Source organism: Osmerus mordax, chromosome 4, assembly GCF_038355195.1.
Source record: "Osmerus mordax isolate fOsmMor3 chromosome 4, fOsmMor3.pri, whole genome shotgun sequence".
Taxonomy (NCBI): Eukaryota; Metazoa; Chordata; class Actinopteri; order Osmeriformes; family Osmeridae; genus Osmerus; species Osmerus mordax.
In genome coordinates, this window is record NC_090053.1 from 17,413,304 (window position 1) to 17,434,602 (window position 21,299).

General features: G+C 47.0%; 2 protein-coding genes across 2 annotated transcripts; one reads left to right on the plus strand and one right to left on the minus strand.

Moving 5' to 3' along the window:
- Positions 1 to 198: 198 nt before the first annotated feature.
- tsnaxip1 (translin-associated factor X interacting protein 1) lies at positions 199 to 6,943 on the minus strand. Its single transcript, XM_067235123.1, has 16 exons — positions 6,912 to 6,943; positions 6,310 to 6,412; positions 6,043 to 6,149; positions 5,524 to 5,650; positions 5,342 to 5,435; positions 4,967 to 5,163; positions 4,737 to 4,875; positions 4,342 to 4,511; positions 3,352 to 3,511; positions 3,060 to 3,187; positions 2,245 to 2,373; positions 1,967 to 2,125; positions 1,753 to 1,862; positions 1,172 to 1,298; positions 707 to 813; positions 199 to 597 (listed from the first exon to the last, which is right to left on the minus strand). Exons 1-16 carry the CDS (start codon positions 6,941 to 6,943, stop codon positions 387 to 389), a joined length of 2,100 nt encoding a protein of 699 aa, XP_067091224.1. The 3' UTR covers positions 199 to 386.
- Positions 6,944 to 7,335: 392 nt separating this feature from the next.
- ranbp10 (RAN binding protein 10) lies at positions 7,336 to 19,587 on the plus strand. The gene is made up of 15 exons (XM_067235573.1): positions 7,336 to 7,624; positions 11,061 to 11,172; positions 11,296 to 11,348; positions 12,511 to 12,678; positions 12,863 to 12,885; positions 13,168 to 13,352; positions 13,463 to 13,575; positions 13,697 to 13,805; positions 15,500 to 15,648; positions 15,867 to 16,059; positions 16,187 to 16,320; positions 16,508 to 16,653; positions 16,786 to 16,897; positions 17,120 to 17,261; positions 17,351 to 19,587. The coding sequence occupies exons 1-14, from the start codon at positions 7,426 to 7,428 to the stop codon at positions 17,248 to 17,250; spliced, it is 1,827 nt and encodes a 608-aa protein (XP_067091674.1). The 5' UTR covers positions 7,336 to 7,425; the 3' UTR covers positions 17,251 to 17,261; positions 17,351 to 19,587.
- Positions 19,588 to 21,299: the final 1,712 nt, after the last annotated feature.

Below are 21,299 nucleotides of genomic sequence, written 5' to 3' on the forward strand. Positions count from 1 at the left end.
GCTTACGTATAACAGCGGATTGCAGCTAATTTTCTTAATAAAAAGTGATGGGGACAAAGTTTTCTAAAAGTTACTGGGACATATCTCACTCATGTGTAACGGGAACTACGCCCCTGCATGAGAAACCTGAGGATCATTCTCAAAACACAATTTGAAAGATACAAGCGATGCACGATTTTAATGTTAAAGTAAGGCTTTATAATGACAGGAAATTACAGCAAAAACATACAACTGGATCCCAGACTGCTACACATGCTGTGCGAAGACTACAAAGAAGATGCACTATGCCAGCTTGTCTACAGCTACTGTCTTAGACTGCCGTGTTTTGATCAGTGAGGTGCATGTTTGTGTGTGTGTTTGTGTGTGTAAAGCCCAATGTGGAGATATCAGTCCTGTGGTGTCTGAACACCAGCCCTGGTGACGTTAGCCACCAAGAGGCGCTGAAGAAGCTGCTCTGTTTCAACTGGCACTGTCTGCTTGTCTAGCTGCTCAGGGGTACACTGGAAAGCCATGGTCAGGTTCCAGTCTAGAGTAGTTGAGTCCAGAGAGGGGTCAATGCTTCTGAAGGCTGACCTGAGGTCTGCCACAGTCAGCTCCCTGGCAATAACAAACACGAATGACATCACTGCATTCATTAGCATTTAGAAATTAACATTGAAGGCTCTTTGTGTGACAACAAGTGATTGTCGTGTGTGTGAATACATACTCTCTGCCCCCTAACTGTGCTTTCAGCTGGCTGATGTACTGCTGTTTCTCTCTTTCTGACTGCCTCCTCACCAGAGTCAGGAAGTCCCTGTGCTTCCCTTCAGAGTCCTGGAGGAGAAACAACACAGCAGCTTTCACACTGTGGACACCAGAGGTCATTTATGTAACCCAACATGGAGCTGTGAGGTTCTTGAGATGTAGAGGTCAGAGGTTGGGTATGTAGAAAAGCCATAATACAAGTGTGTTTTGTAGGAGATTCAGAGAACAGGTTGGGGCAGTGGGGAATCTCACGTACATACTAGTATCTCAGCTTTTTTGTGTTGGAGGGACGGGTATTTGGGTTTGATCAGGTATGTTTCGTAGCTGTCCCTTGCCATGTCACAAGAATTTCACTTTACAGAATGACCTTGTGTTAGATACTGTGTCCATGATAACGCATCGCTGTGGCTCTGGGTGGTGTATAGACCTCCATTAAGAGCCTCTGGTAGTTGATGATGCCAATGCTGCTGCTGTCCTGTTCCTGCTGGGCGACAGACAACATCTCCTCTACATCCTGGTCTGTCTTCAGGGGAAAGGCCGTCCTCAGGGCCTCCCTGGAACACAGCACAGAGCTCTCAGTACAGAGTAGCTGCCTACTATAGCAGAGCACACAACATGCTACAGCTACGCAACATCGTTGTTACGCATCCAGTGTTTCCCCTAGGTTTACAGCTTTGGGGGGGCGACCATGTAGAAACAGAAATGACACGCCGTCGTGTAAATAAGATAAATAACATAAGGCCATTTAGTTTGTTTAATAAAAGAGCAAGCTATAGACCTGTTTTATAGGAAAGGTAACCTTAAATGACTTATTTAGTGATCGGGCGCTATATATATTTAAAAAAAAATCATTATTAACTTGACCTCCCAGGGGGGGGTGCCCCCCTAATATAATGGTAGGGGAAACACTGGCATCGATCGCATAACGCTGCAGTGAGGGAACATGTCACCTTGATTGGTGAGGAGTATTTTGCTGGCGTTGTGTTGTGTCTTATAGATAATGTTTACCTGAACTCCTGGAGGGTTAGTGACCCGCTCCCGGAAGTGTCAGTCTTAATCAGCACCTTCAACAAGTTAGACAGCAGATGTGTCTGCCCATGATATACACTCTCATCCACCTGGTAACACAGAAATCACCCATGGCACATTAAACCAAACAACTATCAAATAACATGCAACATGATATTGTGATTATTCTGGCATGACTCGAAGTGTCTCTCACCTTCCCCGTTAGAATAAGGTGGAACAGGTTGATGACATCATCGTTGGAGTGCTGGTGGAAGGATTCCATCAGACTGTAGGCCCAATCTCCTGCTTGCTCCCTGTGCTGTCTCTCCAGGTGCCTGTGCAGAAACTCACCCAGGTCACTGCTCTTGTCACTCTGCGCGCACACACACACACACACACAGAATAGGAAACTGTAGCTCAGCTGGAAAAATGCATGACAGCGGTAGCGAGGCCAACTAGTGTAACAAGTTTTAAGAGGACGTGATAATTCACCTTCTCATCCTCAGTCACCTTCTCCTTCCACGCCTCCCTGATGACTCTGTGAACGTCAGCCTTCTGCAGGTGCAGGTTCTTCAGATTGCCTTCGTAGCGTAGGTACACCGGCACTTCAGCACCCCCACCCTGAACACAACCACACACACACACACAGTGAATCCAGAAGACCCATTTTGGCACTTTATTTGAATTCACTAATATTCACCATCCATAGGGATTCAAAACAGACATTTGAAACCTATCTCTGACACAAATGATCCGTCTCCTTCTCACAGCCAAGCTGCCTCTTGCAGTTTGAACAGAGAAACCCTTTGTCAGCTGCTTGGCTTTTATATTAGATAGGATTCCTATCCATAAGAACGATACTGGGTGTACAATACAATACGTATCACGATTCTGGGTGCACAATACAATACTTATCACGATACTGGGTGTACAATACAATACTTATCACGATATTTTGAACAACATTTTAAATTAAACTGAAATTCACTTAACAGATTTATTTCCCAAAAAAATTCAATAATTTTCTTTGTTGTACATACAATTTAGTTAACTCAGTTCAAGTTATTTCTATGAATGCACGCATGACGCACGTGCAGAGTAGGTCGCGTGCTGGTAGCTCAACCAATAGGATCAAACGGACGTATAACTCTACGTTACATATTGTAAACATTTTGTATTGCGATATATTGTTCCAAGATATATTGTTACACCCCTAATAAGAACTGTATGTACCAACACTAGAATTGAAATGTATCCAAAAAGTGTGTCTAACTGTATGAAGGGACTGAGGGTGGAGCAAGTTTTACCAGTCCAGTGAAGAATTCTTTCTGCTCTGATGTGGTTCCCAGTAGTTGCTCTAGAAGGATCTCTAGCCTCCTCTGACTTGATTGGTTGTGACTCAGCTCTGCCCAGCGCTCAGCCCCTCCAACCGCCTCTACACACAATAAGCACAAGATGAACTTCAGGCTGTTGCATTTCACAAGTAGATGCAGTAATAATCCCTCAGCAAACACCAAATCATGGGCAGTGGTGGCAAGGGGTTGTGTGTGTGTGTGCTTTGTGTGTGTGTGCATGTGTGTGTGTGTGCATGTGTGTCACCTGCACACTTGTTCCAGTGCGGCCTGGGAGTTGAGCTCTTTCTGAAACGGTCCAGCTCGTTCTGCAAGCCGTCTCTATCCGAGGTCATCTGCCTGTGCAGCTCCAGCAGGGTGTCGTACTCATGACGCATCTGCTCGTAGTCTGCTTGCAAAGTCTCTATCTGGACAGCAAAACAAACCCACCATCAGCGCTTTACACGGCCTAGCAGGACACAGAACAGTGCTGGTCAGTACTTAAAGTAGGACTGCCGTGTGTGTCAATACACTTGTCAATACAAGTGTAGGCCGAGCCCTGAGTTTGTAGAATCAATTGCTTGAAATATTAACCCTGAAACCCAGCGTCAATTACTTAACCTTCCACAAACTCTTCATCCACATGTCTTTTAAGTAAACATGAACCGTTATAAACGTACTTATTTACATCAGTCTGAAACAGGTGTAGGCTGAAGCTCATGCTTATAATGCCTACCCTTTATGAAAACATCTCATATCTTAACAATAAATAGAAATCATTATTGTCTTACATCATTATGTTGACAATCAGATCTGAACAGAATACAAAAAAACATTAATATTTCCTATGCAATAGAGTTGCACAGTCCAAATACAACAAAAACAGCTTGTTCATCTATCACTCTTTTGTTTATATTAATTGTTTCATATAATTTCATTGCATTATTTTTAAATAGTTTCTTTAACTTACTAAAGGTCCCACATATTTTTAGTTCCGCATGACAGCTGTTCCATAAATTTACACCTTTAACGGAAATACAATGGTATTTAGCATTGATCCTCACTTATCAACATGCATACCATCGTCTTGGTAACATGAACTACATCTCTGTGTATCCTTGTTCATCCATATGAAATGTCTTTTAATTTCAGATTTACGAAAGAACTCTTTCATTTCGATTCATTCATAATATTCACACCGGGTTACAAACATGTACTGTGTTTACCACATTGTGTATGAGTGTTTGTATATGAGTACTTTTATCAGGCTCTCATGGTGTGTGTGCTCCAGCGACTCCCAGTCTCTCCGAGGGACCACGTCTCCGTACTCTGCATGCAAACGGTTGAGCTCCACCTGTGCTCTGGTCAGGTCCTCTCTACACACCCTTAGACACAGCTCCACCTGCACAGGGTCCTTACTCTCCAACTCTGGCACAGGGAAAGACAAGGGTCACAGCTGATGTGATACACATGACTCTTGTTCAAATGCATTTCTCACATTTAAGTACACATAAAGCATCTCATCAGGCCTATTTTGACAAACCAGACCACAGTTTAACCATGCTATCTTTAAAACACTGTAGATTGACATGAATTCATGTCAATATTCATTGAATTTAATATGAAGTGGATTGAAAATATATAATTTGTTACCACTTTGCTGCTCCTCATCTGCCTCCTCCTCCCCTCCACAGCTCGTGCTGCTGAGGTTGGTGATGAGCAGCTTCCGGGCATCTCTCTCCTCACGGTACATCAGGTACTGGGCTGCCAGTTCATCCTGAAGACTGCTCACCTGGAGCAGGAGAGCACAAGCAAGAGCGTTATCTAAAACCAGGGGCATTCTGGAGTATGGAGCGGAACAGAAGATCTGGTCGTGTTCGTACCTCTGCCTGCATGGCACAATGCTTCTCCTTCATGTTCTCCATGACCTTCTGCAGGCGGAGACGTTCCTGTTTCAGAGCTCTGATCTCTGACCTCTCCTCCTCCCTCAGACCCGTAATCCTCCTCTCACACTCCTCGGACACCATCACCAGCCTGGCTCGCAGCGGCTGCAGCTCACGCACCTGGTCCCGCAGGTACGCTGCATTGTAGTCAAGCACACAATCTGTTATACTGGTACCATGCAAGTAAACACAGCATGTCATTACAAGTGATTCATTTATAGGAAGTTAACTCGCTATATCTGCCGTATGTTAGCTCTATGCCTGAAGTGTGTCTCCAAGTACAAATACTGTATACAGCACAGCAATGTGACCCACCTAATGTAACCTCGTATTCATTCTTAATGGCAGAGAGAAGAGGCTTGTATGTTTTGAAGTCCTCAATGAAGCAGTCAAAGACCTCTCGGTAGGCCTATTTGAAATAGGCACAGAGGCGTTTAGGTTGCAAGATAACAGGTGCACAGGTTTGTATGAGGGTTGGTGTGTGGTGCACATGGGACCTGTAGTTTTCGCTCCTGTAATTGGGGTGCCTGAGGGTCAATGGCCTGCAGCTCCCTCCTCAAGTAGCCCTCTAGCTGCTGGAGAAACTTTGGCTTTGCCACCTGTCCACCAAACTCATCACCACATCTACAGGTGCAGAACAGGACTCAAGTTATTATATTTTAAAAGCATATTTAAAGATATTTCCCTATTCGTAATCTACATTGAGGTAAACGATATATTATCAAATTGTATTTGTATCGTCCTTTTTAGAAGCCGTATCACAGAGGGCTTCACATACGCCCATTACAACTGCACACAAACCAACGTAAACCCTCAAGGATATCTGTATGACTATTGATTACATGCATGATTAAACAGTACATGGCTTATACAGGTCCAGTCCAAGCACAAGTGACTGAACCAGACAGACTGTAGTTAGATGGTGCAGACAGATTAGTGTTATGATGCATTCATTCAGGTCAGGTTGGTGGAGTCTGTTGAAGGTTCTGTTAGGGGTAGACAAACTAGTGGTTTACCCGTGGTTCCTGATCTTGGCCCCTGCCCCATGGGTCCGCCCACTCTGCACCAACTGGGAGGAGATGTGGGCGGGCCAGGTGGATAAGTAACTCGATGTCCAGTTCACCTTTCAGGTACAGTACACACACACAAACACACACACATATTGATTCTGTTTCAAAGCACATACTGTACAAAAGGCTTGGCGAGCTGGATAACTGACATATCATAAGTATATTTGTTGAGCCAGATAAACAAGGTAGCCTGCCAGCTAGCAGTAGTATTACTCTGGTAATAGATGCTGTGCGTTTGGCTGCACCTCTTTCCTCCGCTGTCAGACGTGTTTTACACTGGCTAGAGCCGTTGTCCCGCTGATACTTTGACGATTGTCTGAAAAAGAGATGAAAACGTAATCTTAACCCATCCCTCTTACTCTTTGGGTAGTAGTTAGTCTAATGCTGGCAATGCTACAAGCATTGCTGGCTGGTGCATTACAGTACTGTAACAAAGTGTAATCCACTTGCCTTCCTGGCACTGATATAGGTGGAAATCTCGTTTCTTTCTGTGTCGACATCTGAAAATGTTGGTTTCAACACTAAATTAATTAATCGTAATTATATCTCATAACTTTATGTATTTATTGGCTAGCTAGTTGGCTAGCAGGTCGCTTTCAGTGGCTTGACTTCGTGCGTCAACTGTGTTATGTTTACACAAGGTTGTCATGGACACGAAGGACCCTAGAAAGGACCCACATAGTAGCCCATGGTACTCCGGATCAATTATTAAAACTGTAAAGGCGAACAAAACCTTTTAGATGTGGAAATATTGTATTTTTTCACATGGACCGCAATGCAATCAGGTATGTTTTGCAGAATGACTTACGGTTTACGGATCTACACATTTCTCATTCTTGTCACCCATGATTTTTTTGGATTACAATATATAAAAATTGTTTGTTTCAGGGTTGTAGTGCTTTATGCACATGGCCTAATGCAACTAAATAACAAACACAAATATTACATATGCTGCATGTCTTTAAGGTTGTCAAGTTATTTCTAAACTGACAACGTTGGGAGCTCTTGAGAAATGTCCACCAAAATGTACAGTAAATTAAAAACCCTCTAAAACTACATGTCCTAGCTTCCTCTTCATAGAGAATAACACACGAACTAGCGATAGGTGGTTGAGGGCCCTGTAGTTGATTCGTGAAAACTCGCTAGTGGACGGTTTTGGCATTAAACTACACTACCCACACTTCATGTTGACTACAGTAGCGACAGGACGCTGGTTATCCGGGGATATCACACCACTGCTGTTTCTCTCAGCCCATCTCACTCTCACCCAGTATCAACGGACTGACAAGGCATAGAAAACAAACCATAAGAAGACATCTCACACCGACAATGGCAGAGCTTGGAGCGGGGAGCCTGCTGTTAGGGGATCCTGCTTTTAACTACCAGGAGCACGAACTGAACGAACGATTAAAACGACTCTATCCGGCCGTGAACGAGGAAGAGACCCCGCTACCCCGATCTTGGAGCCCCAAGGATAAATACAGTTACATCGGGCTTTCACAGAACAATCTGCGGGTCCATTACAAAGGTACTAGTAGCTACTTCTACACAAATGGCAACAAGTACATCATTTGGAACGTTGTCACGGGGTCTTGCTCAAATATGTCATGTACTTTGAGGGTCACAAGCGTCGTAGATATCTGACTGTATGCGATTAGCTATGTGTGTGCAATCTCCCAGATCTAGTTTGAGCTGCCTCTACGTCCCTCTTGCTTTGTTTCACAAGAGGAAAGAGAAATGCCCAAATGGTTGAACTCGAGATCTAACGTTAATCATGACAGTATTGAAGCACATTCGTTTCTCAAGCTAACCTTCAACATCACGGCTTTGTTGTTTGCAGATATATTTAACAACCATATTCTCCCTCTTACATAAGACGTATCGACATGTTACGATTTATGTGCAACGTTTTCCATACTTTATTGGTGGCTACCACAGCTTCAATAAAACGACGCATTGCCACTGGTCAGCATTGGTTATGGTTGCCAGTTAGCTATGTAGCAATGTTTCTAGCTAAGTGACAAGCAACTATCCGGTGAGGAACTGCAAGCCTTCATTTGGCTAACGTTAGCCACCTAGCCACTAGCTAGTAAGTTACGCTAGCTCTGCAAAAGTAGATTGTCACTGATACCTAGCTTATGTTTTGAAAACAGGTCAATGGTTTAGCCAGCTAGATGGATGCAGTTATAGATGTCTTCTATCAATATAGCTAGCTCTACAAACAAACATAACCTAGTTTTATTTTTATGTTGAGGCTGACACAAAACATGACATGTTAATTTGCGAAACATCACTTGACCTGTTAATTGATGTTTGTTTACGTGATATGAAATGGTACTAAAACCATTTTGTACGAGGGTTCAGTGAACACATTCTGGATGTTGGTTCTAGAATGGGTGAATAATTTTTCACGCGGACTGACGGCTAAGCTCGCGAATATTAGATGGATTCCACTGAGATCTTTATGTACTCAATAGCACAGCTCCCTGTCTGCCATGTCTAGCTTACCTCCCCAGCTACAGCTACTGCGAGGGAGGAGGCCGCGGCCCGCTGGCAGTTTAGCAAAATTACATACAAATCAGTTGGTGTCTCGTTTACACTGAGATTGACATGGCTGTATAATAACGGATTATAGAAATGCAATCCTACTTAAAGGGCGCAATGTGTTTGATAATTAGCTGTCACATACGATATCCCATATTTGATAGGCGTGTTGTCAGCTATCAGAAAGCCTGCGTTCAGTGTATGTAGTGGCTGTGTGTCTTCCACCAGCGGACCATGTCCTGCAGCCCTGTGTGAACTAGCATTGCCATACAAAGCACTGTCTGACATGGATCCCTCAGTGACGTATACCAGTATTATTTTTACAGAGTATTCCTATATACTTATAGACTATCGATTTGTAGGCTAGTTTGTTTTTGAAGCATTCTGGTTGACATCAGGTAAAAAAATTGGCTGTGCTGGAGCTTAAGTCCAAGGTAGTCAGGGTTACACTAATATCTTGATACAAAACTAACAACACCTTGTTTCAAAGGCTTCTGAATAAGTGGGTGGTATATTGTGTTTGTGGGGTTAGCAGTTTAGCTGTGATTGTATCTGTGGGGTGTGGACACATTTTCCATGTTCAGGCCCTGTGTCTATAATTCAGTGGCATATATGCCAATGTCTCTACCAGGCTGAAGGAATGTGCTGTTAAAAAATCTATATATATTGAGATATTTTTTTAAATAATCGTGTAGCCCAAGAGTGCATATGTAGGTGAAAAAAGCCTGTTTCTGTCAGTGGAGCGTTGTTGTAAGAGAGAAGGTGATAGGTGGTAACTGCTTTGTATGCTGTTCTGTTCAGCCAGTAGCTGTTGTCTCTCAGACAGATGACCTGTGACCCCATCATAGGGAGGCTTGCTGGAATGAACCTTGCCTCAGTGGGTCAATGTTGTGCTCTCTTAATCAATTTCTCTAATCTCACAGGCTGTAGTTACAGGGAGCAGGGTAGTTTTACAGGTGTGTGTGTGTGTGTGGGGGGGGGGGGGGGGGGATTAGGGAGGCATCAGGGAGCAATGTTTTGACTTAAGAGTTGGGTTAGGGTTGCTATTGGGTAGGTTTAGCAGTGAAGGATTGATCAATGGATTGAATGATTGATCAAATTAAAATAAAAGGATTAGAGTTCGACTACGGTTTGGTAAAAACAAAAACAAAAGGGTTGGGAAGCAGTAGTTAGAACAATTCAAATTAACCGTGTTATGAATTCTGCTCCTGTGAGTGAGAACGGGATTGAGTGAGCCAGAGCTTATGTCTCTCTTGAGAGCTGTTGTGAAGCCTGTGTTGTGAGTGTGTGTATTAATAGCTGTAAGTGTGTATGCATACGCTACTCCATTTCACATGACTATTTGTCTATGTGCTGTATTCCTGTTAGCTGTGTGTGTGCGTGTGTCAATGTGTAAGGTGGGCTAGTCCTGATGGTTGTGTGTCTGGTCATGGAGTGCCCGTTGAGGTTTTGGTTACAGACAGACAGAGGGGCTCTATAAATAGCAGTGGAGTGCAGCAGTAGAGGCATCCCAGGCCTAATCAGAGCTGGTGATACTACACACTGCTGGTCCTAATGAGGGCACCAGCACTGCACTGGCTGCTCTCTGGATTTAGCTAGGGTGATCATGAACATGACTGTATTGCTAACTTCCACAGAGGTACTGCGTGGGGGTGCGTGCGTGTGCTCATGCTTTGGGACAGTGTTCAGTGTGTGGTAGTGTACGTCACATAAACTTGCCCTGTCACACTGCCCTAGCCCCGAGGTGTCCTGTTAGCAACCAACTAGAAGGGTTAGGGTTACGCACGCACACACACACGTACTCACACACACACACGTGGGGTTGGCTGAACGGTGCATGTGGCAGCAGGAGTGAGAGGACAGTTATGACCTCACTACTTTGACCGTGATGTTGGTTTAGGCGAGTTGACCTCTACAACCTTGTTTACTCACCGACACTGGGTGACTGATCTCCACTGGAGTGGTGGAGAAGATGTGGATCTCAGAACATAACCGGGAGTGTCGGCATGTTCTACAGCAGATATAGGGAGTTGGATTGTGTTCTAGGACAGAACTCTGGGGTGATACTTGGTGTTCTAGGTCAGAAGTCTGGTGTAGAAGTGTGTTCTAGGAGAGAACTCTGGGATAGTGTTGAATATTGTATAACGGAACTCTAGACTGGGAACATGTTCTATGACATAACTTTGGGTTGGTAATGTTCTAGAACAGAACTTTGAATAGGTAACATGTTCTACATGTTCTAGAATAGAACTCTGGGGTGGCGGCATGCGTAGTAGAAAGTTGCCTGTGTGTTCTGGAACATGTGGGATGAAGGCAGTGAACGCGGCACGTGTACCTCAGGTACGAAGCGTTCTGTCTGCGTGTCCTCTTATCACCACGTCCCAGCCCTCCCTCATTGCTGCCATGTGCTCCTCTCGTAGGTCACGGGAAGAACCACAAAGATGCGGCTTCCGTCAGAGCCACCCACCCCATCCCGGCCGCCTGTGGCATCTACTACTTCGAGGTGAAAATCGTCAGCAAGGGACGCGATGGGTGAGTTTACTTTGGCCCCCCGCGCACTCCCAGTTAGCCCCTGTAGGCTGGAATAGTTACCCAGTTGTTGATATGGTGTGATGGCGTTGTGATGTTGATAATCATGTTGATGTTGTTGTGCAGGTACATGGGGATCGGTCTGTCTGCCCAGGGGGTCAACATGAACAGACTGCCTGGTGAGTAGAAGAGGACTAGGAGGCTGGCTTGGTGGCCTGGCTGTCAGTGTGCTGCTGCGACTGAGATCAGGACATGCCCAGACTTGTTACCGATCCATTTGTAGTGAGGGGAGAGGAGATAGATTCTGTGAAGCTTCATAGAACATGCTACGACTCCTCAACGACACTCTCTAGAGTCTCTAGTCTTTTTCAGGTTCATGAATAGAAACGAGGGGCTGGGATTGGCTAGGGGGGGCTTCAGACCGCGTCACGTGACGCAGCAGAAAGCAGATTTACACAGGGCTGATGTCGCTCTGGGGTTGTCGTGGCAACCCTCCCATTGTGGCCTTGTGGCCTACCTGAGCTAGGAGACTGTGGACTCATCCAGCCAATTCTACACACACCCTCACTGTCTCTCTGCATATCTCTTTGTCAGTATGTCTGTGACACAAAAGTTAGAGAATGAAGTGGAAACGTGTGCATGTGTGTGGGAATTGACTTGCGCACATTGTTACAAAATATATTATTTTGCAACATTCGAGTACATGGTGAAAAGATTACACTTGATTGCATTACAGTGTTGTGTATGCCTGTGTGTGTTTTGGGGTATATGATTGTGTGTGTGTGTGTGTGTGTGTGTGAGAGTGCAGGCTGACCTCAGTGTGTCTGATCCCATGGTGGAGGCCTGCCATGTCATCTGCCTGTAGGAGCAGTGAGCGGGGCTTTAGAGGCGATATCCCCTGTCAGCAGATTAATCGAATACTGCCAGTTCACACACGACCCATTTCCCCTCGCTCTCCCTCTTGTCGTCAGCCTCCTCACGCTGGCCTGTCTGGCTGACCGCGCGCTGATATGTAGAATGGCTCAAGCTCTGTCCCTACAAGACCCGTTCTGTTTATAACACCGTCCTCTCCAGCCCTGGCTGGGAGTGTCGTACCTTCTGTCCCTCCAGCAGTCTGTCTTAACCACACACACACGCAATAACTCCGAGTATTTATGCTGCACTGGTTGACTATGACTCACCAGGGTCATCCAGTCAAGTTCAACTCCCCCTGCTGGTCACCCAGAGTACTACACAGCGGGGGGATAGCAGAGACGGTAGATTATTCCATTTTAGCCCACAGAATGTGTGTGTTCTCTCTCCCCTAAATCACAAACCTTTGTATGTGTGTTTGCTTCCAAGGTTGGGACAAACATTCGTACGGTTACCACGGCGACGACGGGCACTCCTTCTGCTCCTCAGGGACGGGCCAACCGTACGGGCCCACTTTCACCACGGGCGACGTGATTGGCTGCTGCGTGAACCTGATCAACAACACCTGCTTCTACACCAAGAACGGCATCAGCCTGGGTCAGTTCTGCTGCCACCCATGGGCCGGTAGCACCGCAGTGGGAACAGACACAATCTAGAATAGCATCAACGATCTAGAATAGCATCAACGATCTAGAATAGTATCAATAACATTCTGATGGCTGCCTCACTGCTCTGGAATCTGGATCTCATCTGTCTGTGTGTGTGTCTGTCTGTCCTGCAGGTGTTGCCTTCACAGACCTGCCAGTGAGTATTTCGTATGGTGTGTTGTTTCAAGCCCTGGGAATACATTGAATTTGAACACATACATTGATGTGAATGTCAGTCCCTGGTTTGAGGATCAAACATAAAAGAACGTGGAGCCTTTTGTTGGAAAGTGCAGAGATGGAGGCTATTAGGAAGTCATTTTAACAATAATGTTTGATAAATATATAATAATCTGTATATATATTAATAATCCATATTTAATAAGATACTTGTAGTGACCTAGTAACATCATGACCTGTGTCACCATCCCCCCGCCCCCAGCCCAACCTGTACCCAACGGTGGGCCTGCAGACCCCGGGGGAGATTGTGGACGCTAACTTCGGCCAGCAGCCGTTTGTCTTCGACATCGAGGACTACATGTCTGAGTGGCGGGCCAAGATCCACGGCATGATCGCCCGCTTCCCCATCGGAGAGAGGCTGGGGGAGTGGCAGGCCGTGCTGCAGAAGTGAGAACACACAAACACTGATATGCGCACACAGGCACATTCACACACATTCACTTGTACACACACACGAGTTGCTGGCATACTAACCTGTACCCTGTACTCTTCCCCAGCATGGTGTCCAGTTACCTGGTGCATCATGGGTACTGTGCCACGGCAACAGCCTTCGCCAGGGCAACAGAGACGTTGATTCAAGAGGATCAAACCTCCATAAAGAACAGGCAGAGTAAGAAACCACTACGGCTGTGCACACGACATACTGCATACTATACACTACACACTGCCACACTGTCAGGGGAAATCTGAAGAACAGTTTTGTGTCTAAACGTTCGGTGTCTGTCCAACAGGAATACAGAAGCTGGTGTTGGCAGGAAGAGTAGGAGAGGCCATAGAGGCCACCCAGCAGCTGTACCCTGGCCTGCTAGAACACAACCCAAACCTACTCTTCATGTTGAAGTAAGTCTGACACCAGCCTGACGCAAACACATCCCGCAACGCACCCTCACCCTGCTCGGCCCCTCTGCCCGGCTGCCCGCTCGGCCCCTCTGCCCAGCTGCCTGCACAGACCAGGAGATTAGAGGCTGCCCTCAGATGATAAGAAGCCGACTCCTCGCTTGCGTAGAGTTAGGGGCGCGGAGAGTGGCGCAGACACTTGGGTGTGTTGTAGAGAAACAGCTAAGCTAACAGCTAAGCTAAAACAATGACCCAGGCAGCGCAGAGCAGGTTTAACACCTGATTGTGTGTGAGCACTAGGGGTGGAACGGTACATGTATTCGTATTGAACCAGAACGGTACGGGCGTCTCGTGGAACTATAGTGGAAATATATCTAACATGCTAACGCATATACCCATCTGGATAAGAGCGTGTGTTAAATGACAAAAAATATCCAACGCCATCACCCAGGTGTGCCAATCACTGGAACGAGACAAAAAAAACTGTCCAACTTCTACTCCCTACAGTGCTTAACCAGCCTTTAGATACAAATAGGGCCAAAAACTGGAGGAACCTGGTTTGTTTTGCCTTTCCCTCCATTGTACCGAACTCATACCGAACCGTGATGTCTGAACCGCGGTATGAACCAAACCGGGACTTCAGTGTACCGTTCCACCCCTAGTGAGCACCTTAGAGAACCGTCCTCATCCTCATCTTCCCCCTCCTGCTCCTCCTTTTCCTCCTCTTCCCCGTCCTCCAACTCTTATCTCTCCTCCCCCTCCCCCCTTCTGCTCCTCCCTCTCCTCCTCCTCTCCCCTCTCCTCCACCTGTTTCTTCCTCCTCCTCTCTCCCTTCCTCCACCTGTTTCTTCCTCCTCCTCTCTCCCCTCCACCTGTTTCTTCCCCCACCTGTTTCCTCTGCTCCTCCCCCTCCTCCTAGTCTTCAGTAGTGACAGTGTTCTGCTGAGAGGACTATAGAGGAGGTGATGGAGGAGTTGGTTGCAGAATGAAGCAGACCCAGTCAGTCCAGAGATCCTGACAGAGCTGACACAGGGTCACTCCCCCTAGCTGCTGAGGTGGAGCTCTGGGATGGATTAGTCCTGCCTGGGGCTGTGTGCAGCTAGTCCTGCCTGGGTCTGGGTGCAGCTGTGGAGAGAGCAGATTAGTGAGCTGCTGTTCATGTCTGACAGTCCTTCAAACCACACCTGCAATCTCACACTCTCCAGAACCTGTCAGATCAGTCCCTGAGGTCTGGGCCTTTTTAAGTTTCGATGTTCTGACACAAGTTTTGTGACACAGAAAAACAACCGCTGGCCTTTTCTTCCTGTCCTGGAAAATCGAGTTCTAGTCCTGTTATTCCAGTGGTGACTGCTGAAGATGTGCCTGTAGCTACTGACTGACTGACTCAGCTGTTGTGTTTCAAGCATGTCAGGACTTTGACGGCCTGTTTCTCTGTCACGGGGCTAGTGTCTGCTGACAGCCTGTTTCTCTGTTGACGGCCTGTTTTTCTGTTGACGGCCTGTTTTTCTGTTGACGGCCTGTTTCTCTGTTGACGGCCTGTTTCTCTGTTGACGGCCTGTTTCTCTGACCATCCACCACTCTCCCGTGCCTGCGCTGACCACTTCCTGTTCCTCCCAGGTGTCGTCAGTTTGCGCTGACCACTTCCTGTTCCTCCCAGGTGTCGTCAGTTTGAGCTGACCACTTCCTGTTCCTCCCAGGTGTCGTCAGTTTGTGGAGATGGTGAACGGTACGGACAGCGAGGTGCGCTGTTTCAGTCTGCGCTCGCCCAAGTCCCAGGACAGCTACCCCGTATCCCCCAGCCTCAGCCCCCGCCACGGGGCCACCAACCCTCACCTGCACACTGGAGGTACGCACACACGCGCGCACACACACACACACACACCTACACACACACACACACGCAAACACAAGGAAGCACATGCATTAATACATACAGGAACTCGGATATCATTTACCAGCCATCTACACACTCAGTCATGTGGACAGGAGAGTGGATGTAGCCGGGTGTGTATGCAGAGTGTGTCCTCTCTAACCCCCTCCCCCCTGCCCCCTGCCCTCCCCCAGGAACAGACAGCCCCACCTGCAGTAACGGAGTGACCCCGCCCAACAAGAACAAGAGTCACAGCAAGTACCCTGGAGTAAGCTCCGCCTCTTCCTCCTCAAGCTCCTCCCCTTCCTCCGTCAACTACTCTGAATCTAACTCCTCCGACTCGACCAAGTCTCAGCCTCACAGCACCAACAGCAACCAGGAGACCAGGTGTGTGTGTGTGTGTGTGACTGCCCATATGATTGTGTGACTGTGTGTTAAAAAATGAAAGTATGTGTGTACTTATGAGCTGTGTCTGTGTTGTGACGTCTGTGGTGTGTGTGTGCGTCCCGTGAAGTGACAGTGAGATGGAGATGGAGGCGGAGCCCTACACTAACGGCGTGACTGACAGCTCGTCCAGGGTGATGAACGGAACCTACAAACACCAGGAGCTGCTGCAGCCTGACGACAGCCTGGGCAACGGGCTGGCAGGTACACACACTCACACACACACACACATGCACTCACACACACATGCACTCACACACACATGCACTCACACATGCACTCACACATGCACTCACACACACATGCACTCTCGCATATACTCACATACATACAGGTGATGTTCTCTAACGTGTGTGTGTGTCTGTGTGTGTGTGTATGCGTGCATTTCCAGAGGAGGGCTGTGGCAGCAGACAGCTGTGTGGGGGGAACCAGGCTGCCACAGAGAGGATGATCCAGTTTGGCCGCGAGCTGCAGGGTCTCAACGAGCAGCTCTGCAGAGAGTACGGCAAGAACGCCACACACAAGAAGATGTTACAGGTAGGAGGGAGGGGAGGGAGGGGAGGGAGGGGAGGGGAGAGGGGGGTGGAGAGGGGGGGTCTCTCTGAGTCCCAGTTGATTTGTGACTTGCCTTCTGTGAGGGGAGACTGAACATCACTGTTTCCCTCCCAGGATGCGTTCAGTCTCCTGGCGTACTCGGACCCCTGGAACTGTCCAGTGGGCCAGCAGCTAGACCCCATGCAGAGAGAAGCCATCTGCTCTGCGCTCAACAGCGCCATCCTGGGTATGGCCCTGCACACACACCATAAACATGTTCAGCCTCAGCACGACACACGCCTGGTACTGAAACGCAAGCATTAAGCCCAGTACTGACTTGAATAGTAACACTGACAGATGATTAAACATCCCTTAATCTCACACATTTTAGGGATGCTCCTAACCAATGTATCTGTGTGTGTGTGTGTGTGTGTATGTGTGGGGGTCTGGTCCGGTCCTGACCTGACAGAGTCCCAGAACCTGCCCAGGCAGCCCCCCCTGATGCTGGCTCTGGGCCAGGCCACAGAGTGTGTCCAGCTCATGGCCCGCGTCCGCTCTGGATCCTGCTCCTTTGCCAGAGTAGACAACTTTTTGCACTAACCCTGGTCCAGGTGGGTACACACACACACGCACACCTATATACACATTGACACACACACCTTGCCAGTTCTAGCATATCATGTTTGTTCCCTCTACGCAGGTTGATGTTGCAGATTGCTGAGAAGAGGACTTATTGGTAGTGACCATGGCAACGGAAGAGAGCATGCGTGTGATTGGTGCGTCTGACCCGGAGGGGGCGGAGCAGCGTGTAGAACAGGAGAAGAAAGTTTCTTTTTAATTTAGTATTATCAAAACAATGTGTGACACTATTTAAAGATAATTAATTATTATTATGTTTATCTAGTCGTTTTTTCTAGATTTTATTTTATTTTTGTCTTTTTTTATTATTTTTTCTCCTCGAGTAAGTAGTTTGTTGTGCTCATCTTGGACCGAAGTAAGATCTGTTTCCGTTTCCAGTTCTTTATGGACTTAGAATCCCGACTCAGTGTTCTGCACCGTGACATCATATCACACACATCACCATGCAAAGCACTCTGGTCCCTCCCTCTCAGAGCTCAGGAGCCACCGAGGTCAGAGGCCATCTCAGAGGGGGCGGAGCCAGCAGCAGGCTGACCCCAGTGACCACTGGTCATGTATCAATTTGGGAACACACACACACAGAGAGCGCTAGCTGGGGTAGAAGTCCAGCCTGATGTGGCTCAGGGGCGAGGTAGATAGAACAGGGACATCATGTTATCCTAGAATACTAACATGTGGCAGCCCACACTGAGCTGGGGCGGAAGTAAACACAGAAGTCAGACCTTCCTGGGGCTGAGTTGCTAGTTTGATCGCAGAATACCTCTCCTCTCACCCCATGTCGTTCTACTGAATAAAGAAGTGAATTCCTTTTGCCAAAAACAAACAAAACACTCAACTATACCTACAACTTCTGTACAACTGTTCAGTGAACCTCGTTTTTTGTCGATCAGTCACCTCTGCCGTAGAAGCAGCACCAAACCAGACCTCATATCATCAGCACATGCTGCCTCTGCTCCCCTCACTTCTGTTCAGTGTCATACCTCCTGGTGTTATCACTGCTGTCAGGTGTTTTTTTACTGCGTTTTTAACATTTTTAACCCTCCATTTCACACACAGACACTCGCCCACACTTAGTATATTTTGTTTTGTATGTATCATAGCTCCCCACCTCTCTCGTGATCTCTATGGTCAGTGTCGTCTAGATGCGGGGAGTGTTTCTGACCCCAGTATTCTTCCCAGCAGTAGGGGGCGCTACACTGTGGTGAATGTTAGTTTAGATGACCTAGTTGTGATGATGATGATGCTGCTTCACGCTTGCTGCTGGCAGCCTAGAGATTGAGCCTGACGGCCGTGCAGGTAGATCAGGACACCTGAAGACTGACTACCCTGGACCCTGTTGAGGCTGAAGAGCAGAGATTGGGGTTGTGGGTGTGGGGGTTGTGGAGGTGGTTGGGGGGTCCACCCTCCCTTCTGGCCGTCCTGTACAGCTCTGTGTTAAAAGCAAGACAGGATCAAAACGTACTAGATTTCCTCCTCTGGCTGTCAAGGCCACCGGAAGAAACCCTGGTGTAGCCACCCCCAAATGTATATTTCCATTTTAAGAGAATTTCTGCTATAGTAAAGTTTTATTAACAATTCTATACTAAGTGTTTGTGTGTGTGTGTGTGTGTGTGTGTGTGTCGGACCGTAGAGATCTGCCAAGCTTCTCCTGGGAATCTGCTGCAACACACACACCTTTGCAGCTGCTCTTTTAGACAACTTCTGTTACACACACACTTGTGGGGAGACACGGAAACACACCTTTAGAAACACTGGCACCCATGCACACCTGTAGTAACACACACACACACACACACACAGAGACAGTTCTTCGTACGAGTACACCGTCTCTCTCAGCTCTCTTCTGTCTTGGCCTGTCTGAAGACTGTCAACCCTGCTCCCCTACCACCCAGTAGCCACTGCTCTGGGCTCACGCTGGGAACGCCGGATAGCTTTCCTGGTCCGCAGCCTTCCGTCAGGGGTCGGGTGGGAGGTCGGAGGCGTGTTGACGGTGTTTCCTCAGGGTCCGGGTCAGCACCAGCGCTGAAGCCTCCGCTGAAGGATTTAGGACTAATAGACAACAAGCTGTGCACAATTGACTTCTTTATATACGGTTTTAAGTTCATATTTTGAGTTTAGCAATTGTGAAATGAGTTACCCTCTACTTAGCATGAAACTTTAAAAACCTTTAAAACAATGTAAAAAAAAAAAAAAATTATTATAAAACATACCTATGTACTGGAAACATGCTAAAAAGAAATATTGTATTCTGTTTAATTTTGACAGAATTATTTTTATTAAAATACACATCCATAAGCATATGTTTTGTCTCTTGTTATTTTTTGTGAAATGTACTAAACCTTTTTCTTCTTTTTTTTGCAATCAGGAAGTAGCAGGAGTGTTTCAGCCGGAAGGGGAAGAGGAGGGAGGGAGGGTTAGAGGTGGGAGGGAAGGTGAAAGGAGTAGAGGAAGGGAGGGAGGAGGAAGGTTCACCATCCTGAGGAGTAGATGATGCAGAATCCCCATGGGACCGGGAGGAGAGAGGGAAGAGAGGTTCATAAAGAGAGAGAATAACAACTGATGAAGGGAGAGGTTCTTGAAGGGAGAGAGAGGTCCATGAAGGGAGAGAGGTTCATGAAGGGAGAGAGGTTCATGAAGGGAGAGAGCTTCATGAAGGGAGAGAGAGGTTCATGAAGGGAGAGAGAAGTTCATGAAAGGAGAGGTTCATGAAGGGAGAGAGAGGTTCATGAAGGGAGAGAGAGGTTCATGAAGGGAGAGAGAGGTTTATGTAGGGAGAATGTGGAGAGGACGGGGGGAGAGGTGGGCTGGCGAGGTCGAGGTTGATATACTGGTACAGATCTCGGACAGTCCTCCTCAGCTCTGGGACGTCTAAAGCAGGAAAGACCACGGCACAAAAGAGGTCAATACAGTCCTACTGAACTACAGCTACCATGAGGCCATGCAGACTGGGGATGACGTAGCCTGAGACAGACACAAAGGTGTGTGTGTGTGTTGGTATTGTATCTCTGGTGCTTACATGGGATGTCTTCAGGAGCCTGTGGGTGTGAATGGTCTGTCTTCTGTCTCTTCGCCAGCTGTCCTCTGTTAGAGGGAGAGATGGACAAATCTGAACACCTCCTCTTCTTCCTAATCCCCATCTGATTGGCCTGTGTTTGGTCTCCACTCTGATTGGCTGGCTGGCAGTGGAACTGTGGGTGTAGCAGCACTAGTGTGTCCTTCCTGGACCTCCTTCTCAACAACAAATAACAACTAACAACATCGGACATTTAAAACACGTGGGTACAGGTGACTGAAAGCAAGAACAGGTAAAGCCGAATAAAGAAGAATCAGTTCATTTCATAATATATGAATAGGCTACATGGATGGATGGATTTGATGCAGTTGACCACTTGAAAATTGTCTGTAAAATAACGATGTTATGTTGTCACCTGGAGATCTTCTTGAAACCCTGTGAGTACAGGAATGTGGAGAGTGAGAGCAGTTCCTTCTGCCCACCGAAGACGGACAACTCCTCTCGCTGGGACTTTAACTCCTCCTGATACAGCTGCAGGTGCACCGCCACATATTTTCCATTTCCAATCCACTAGGAAAGACAGAATAGGGAGAAATTATCTTTATGGCTCACTGACAGCTGGGGCTGACCCCAAGGGTTGTAGGCTAATGCTTTCCGATTAATCTAATTTATCTGGATTAAAATTATATAGGCTAATGGGTGTAGCCTACAAGAGTGGCCTCTTGTGTCTAGGGAGTCAGATGGCTGAGCGGTTACTGAATCGGCCTATTAATCAGAAGGTTGCCGGTTCGATTCCGGCCGTGAAAAAATGACGTTGTGTGCTTGGACAAGGCACTTCACCCTACTTCCCTCAGGTGGAATGTCTCTGTACTTACTGTAAATCGCTCTTGACAATAGCGTCTGCTAAATGTCTGTGAGTGAGCCATCATATAGCTTAATCAGTAAAGATGAAATTATTCTAATTTAACGGCTTATTAAGTGAATAAGACGTTAGACT

Bases quoted from the DNA above. Each gene is read 5' to 3' on its own strand.
- ranbp10 (XM_067235573.1), top strand. From the start codon at position 7,426: ATGGCAGAGCTTGGAGCGGGGAGCCTGCTGTTAGGGGATCCTGCTTTT. The intron at 15,649-15,866 runs GTACGCACACAC...GCCCTCCCCCAG, and splicing joins CCCTCACCTGCACACTGGAG to GAACAGACAGCCCCACCTGC. The intron at 16,898-17,119 runs GTATGGCCCTGC...CTGACCTGACAG, and splicing joins GCTCAACAGCGCCATCCTGG to AGTCCCAGAACCTGCCCAGG.
- tsnaxip1 (XM_067235123.1), bottom strand. From the start codon at position 6,943: ATGGGTGACAAGAATGAGAAATGTGTAGATCC. The intron at 6,413-6,911 runs GTAAACCGTAAG...TCTCTTTTTCAG, and splicing joins AATGAGAAATGTGTAGATCC to ACAATCGTCAAAGTATCAGC. The intron at 1,863-1,966 runs GTGAGAGACACT...CTGTGTTACCAG, and splicing joins ACCTTATTCTAACGGGGAAG to GTGGATGAGAGTGTATATCA.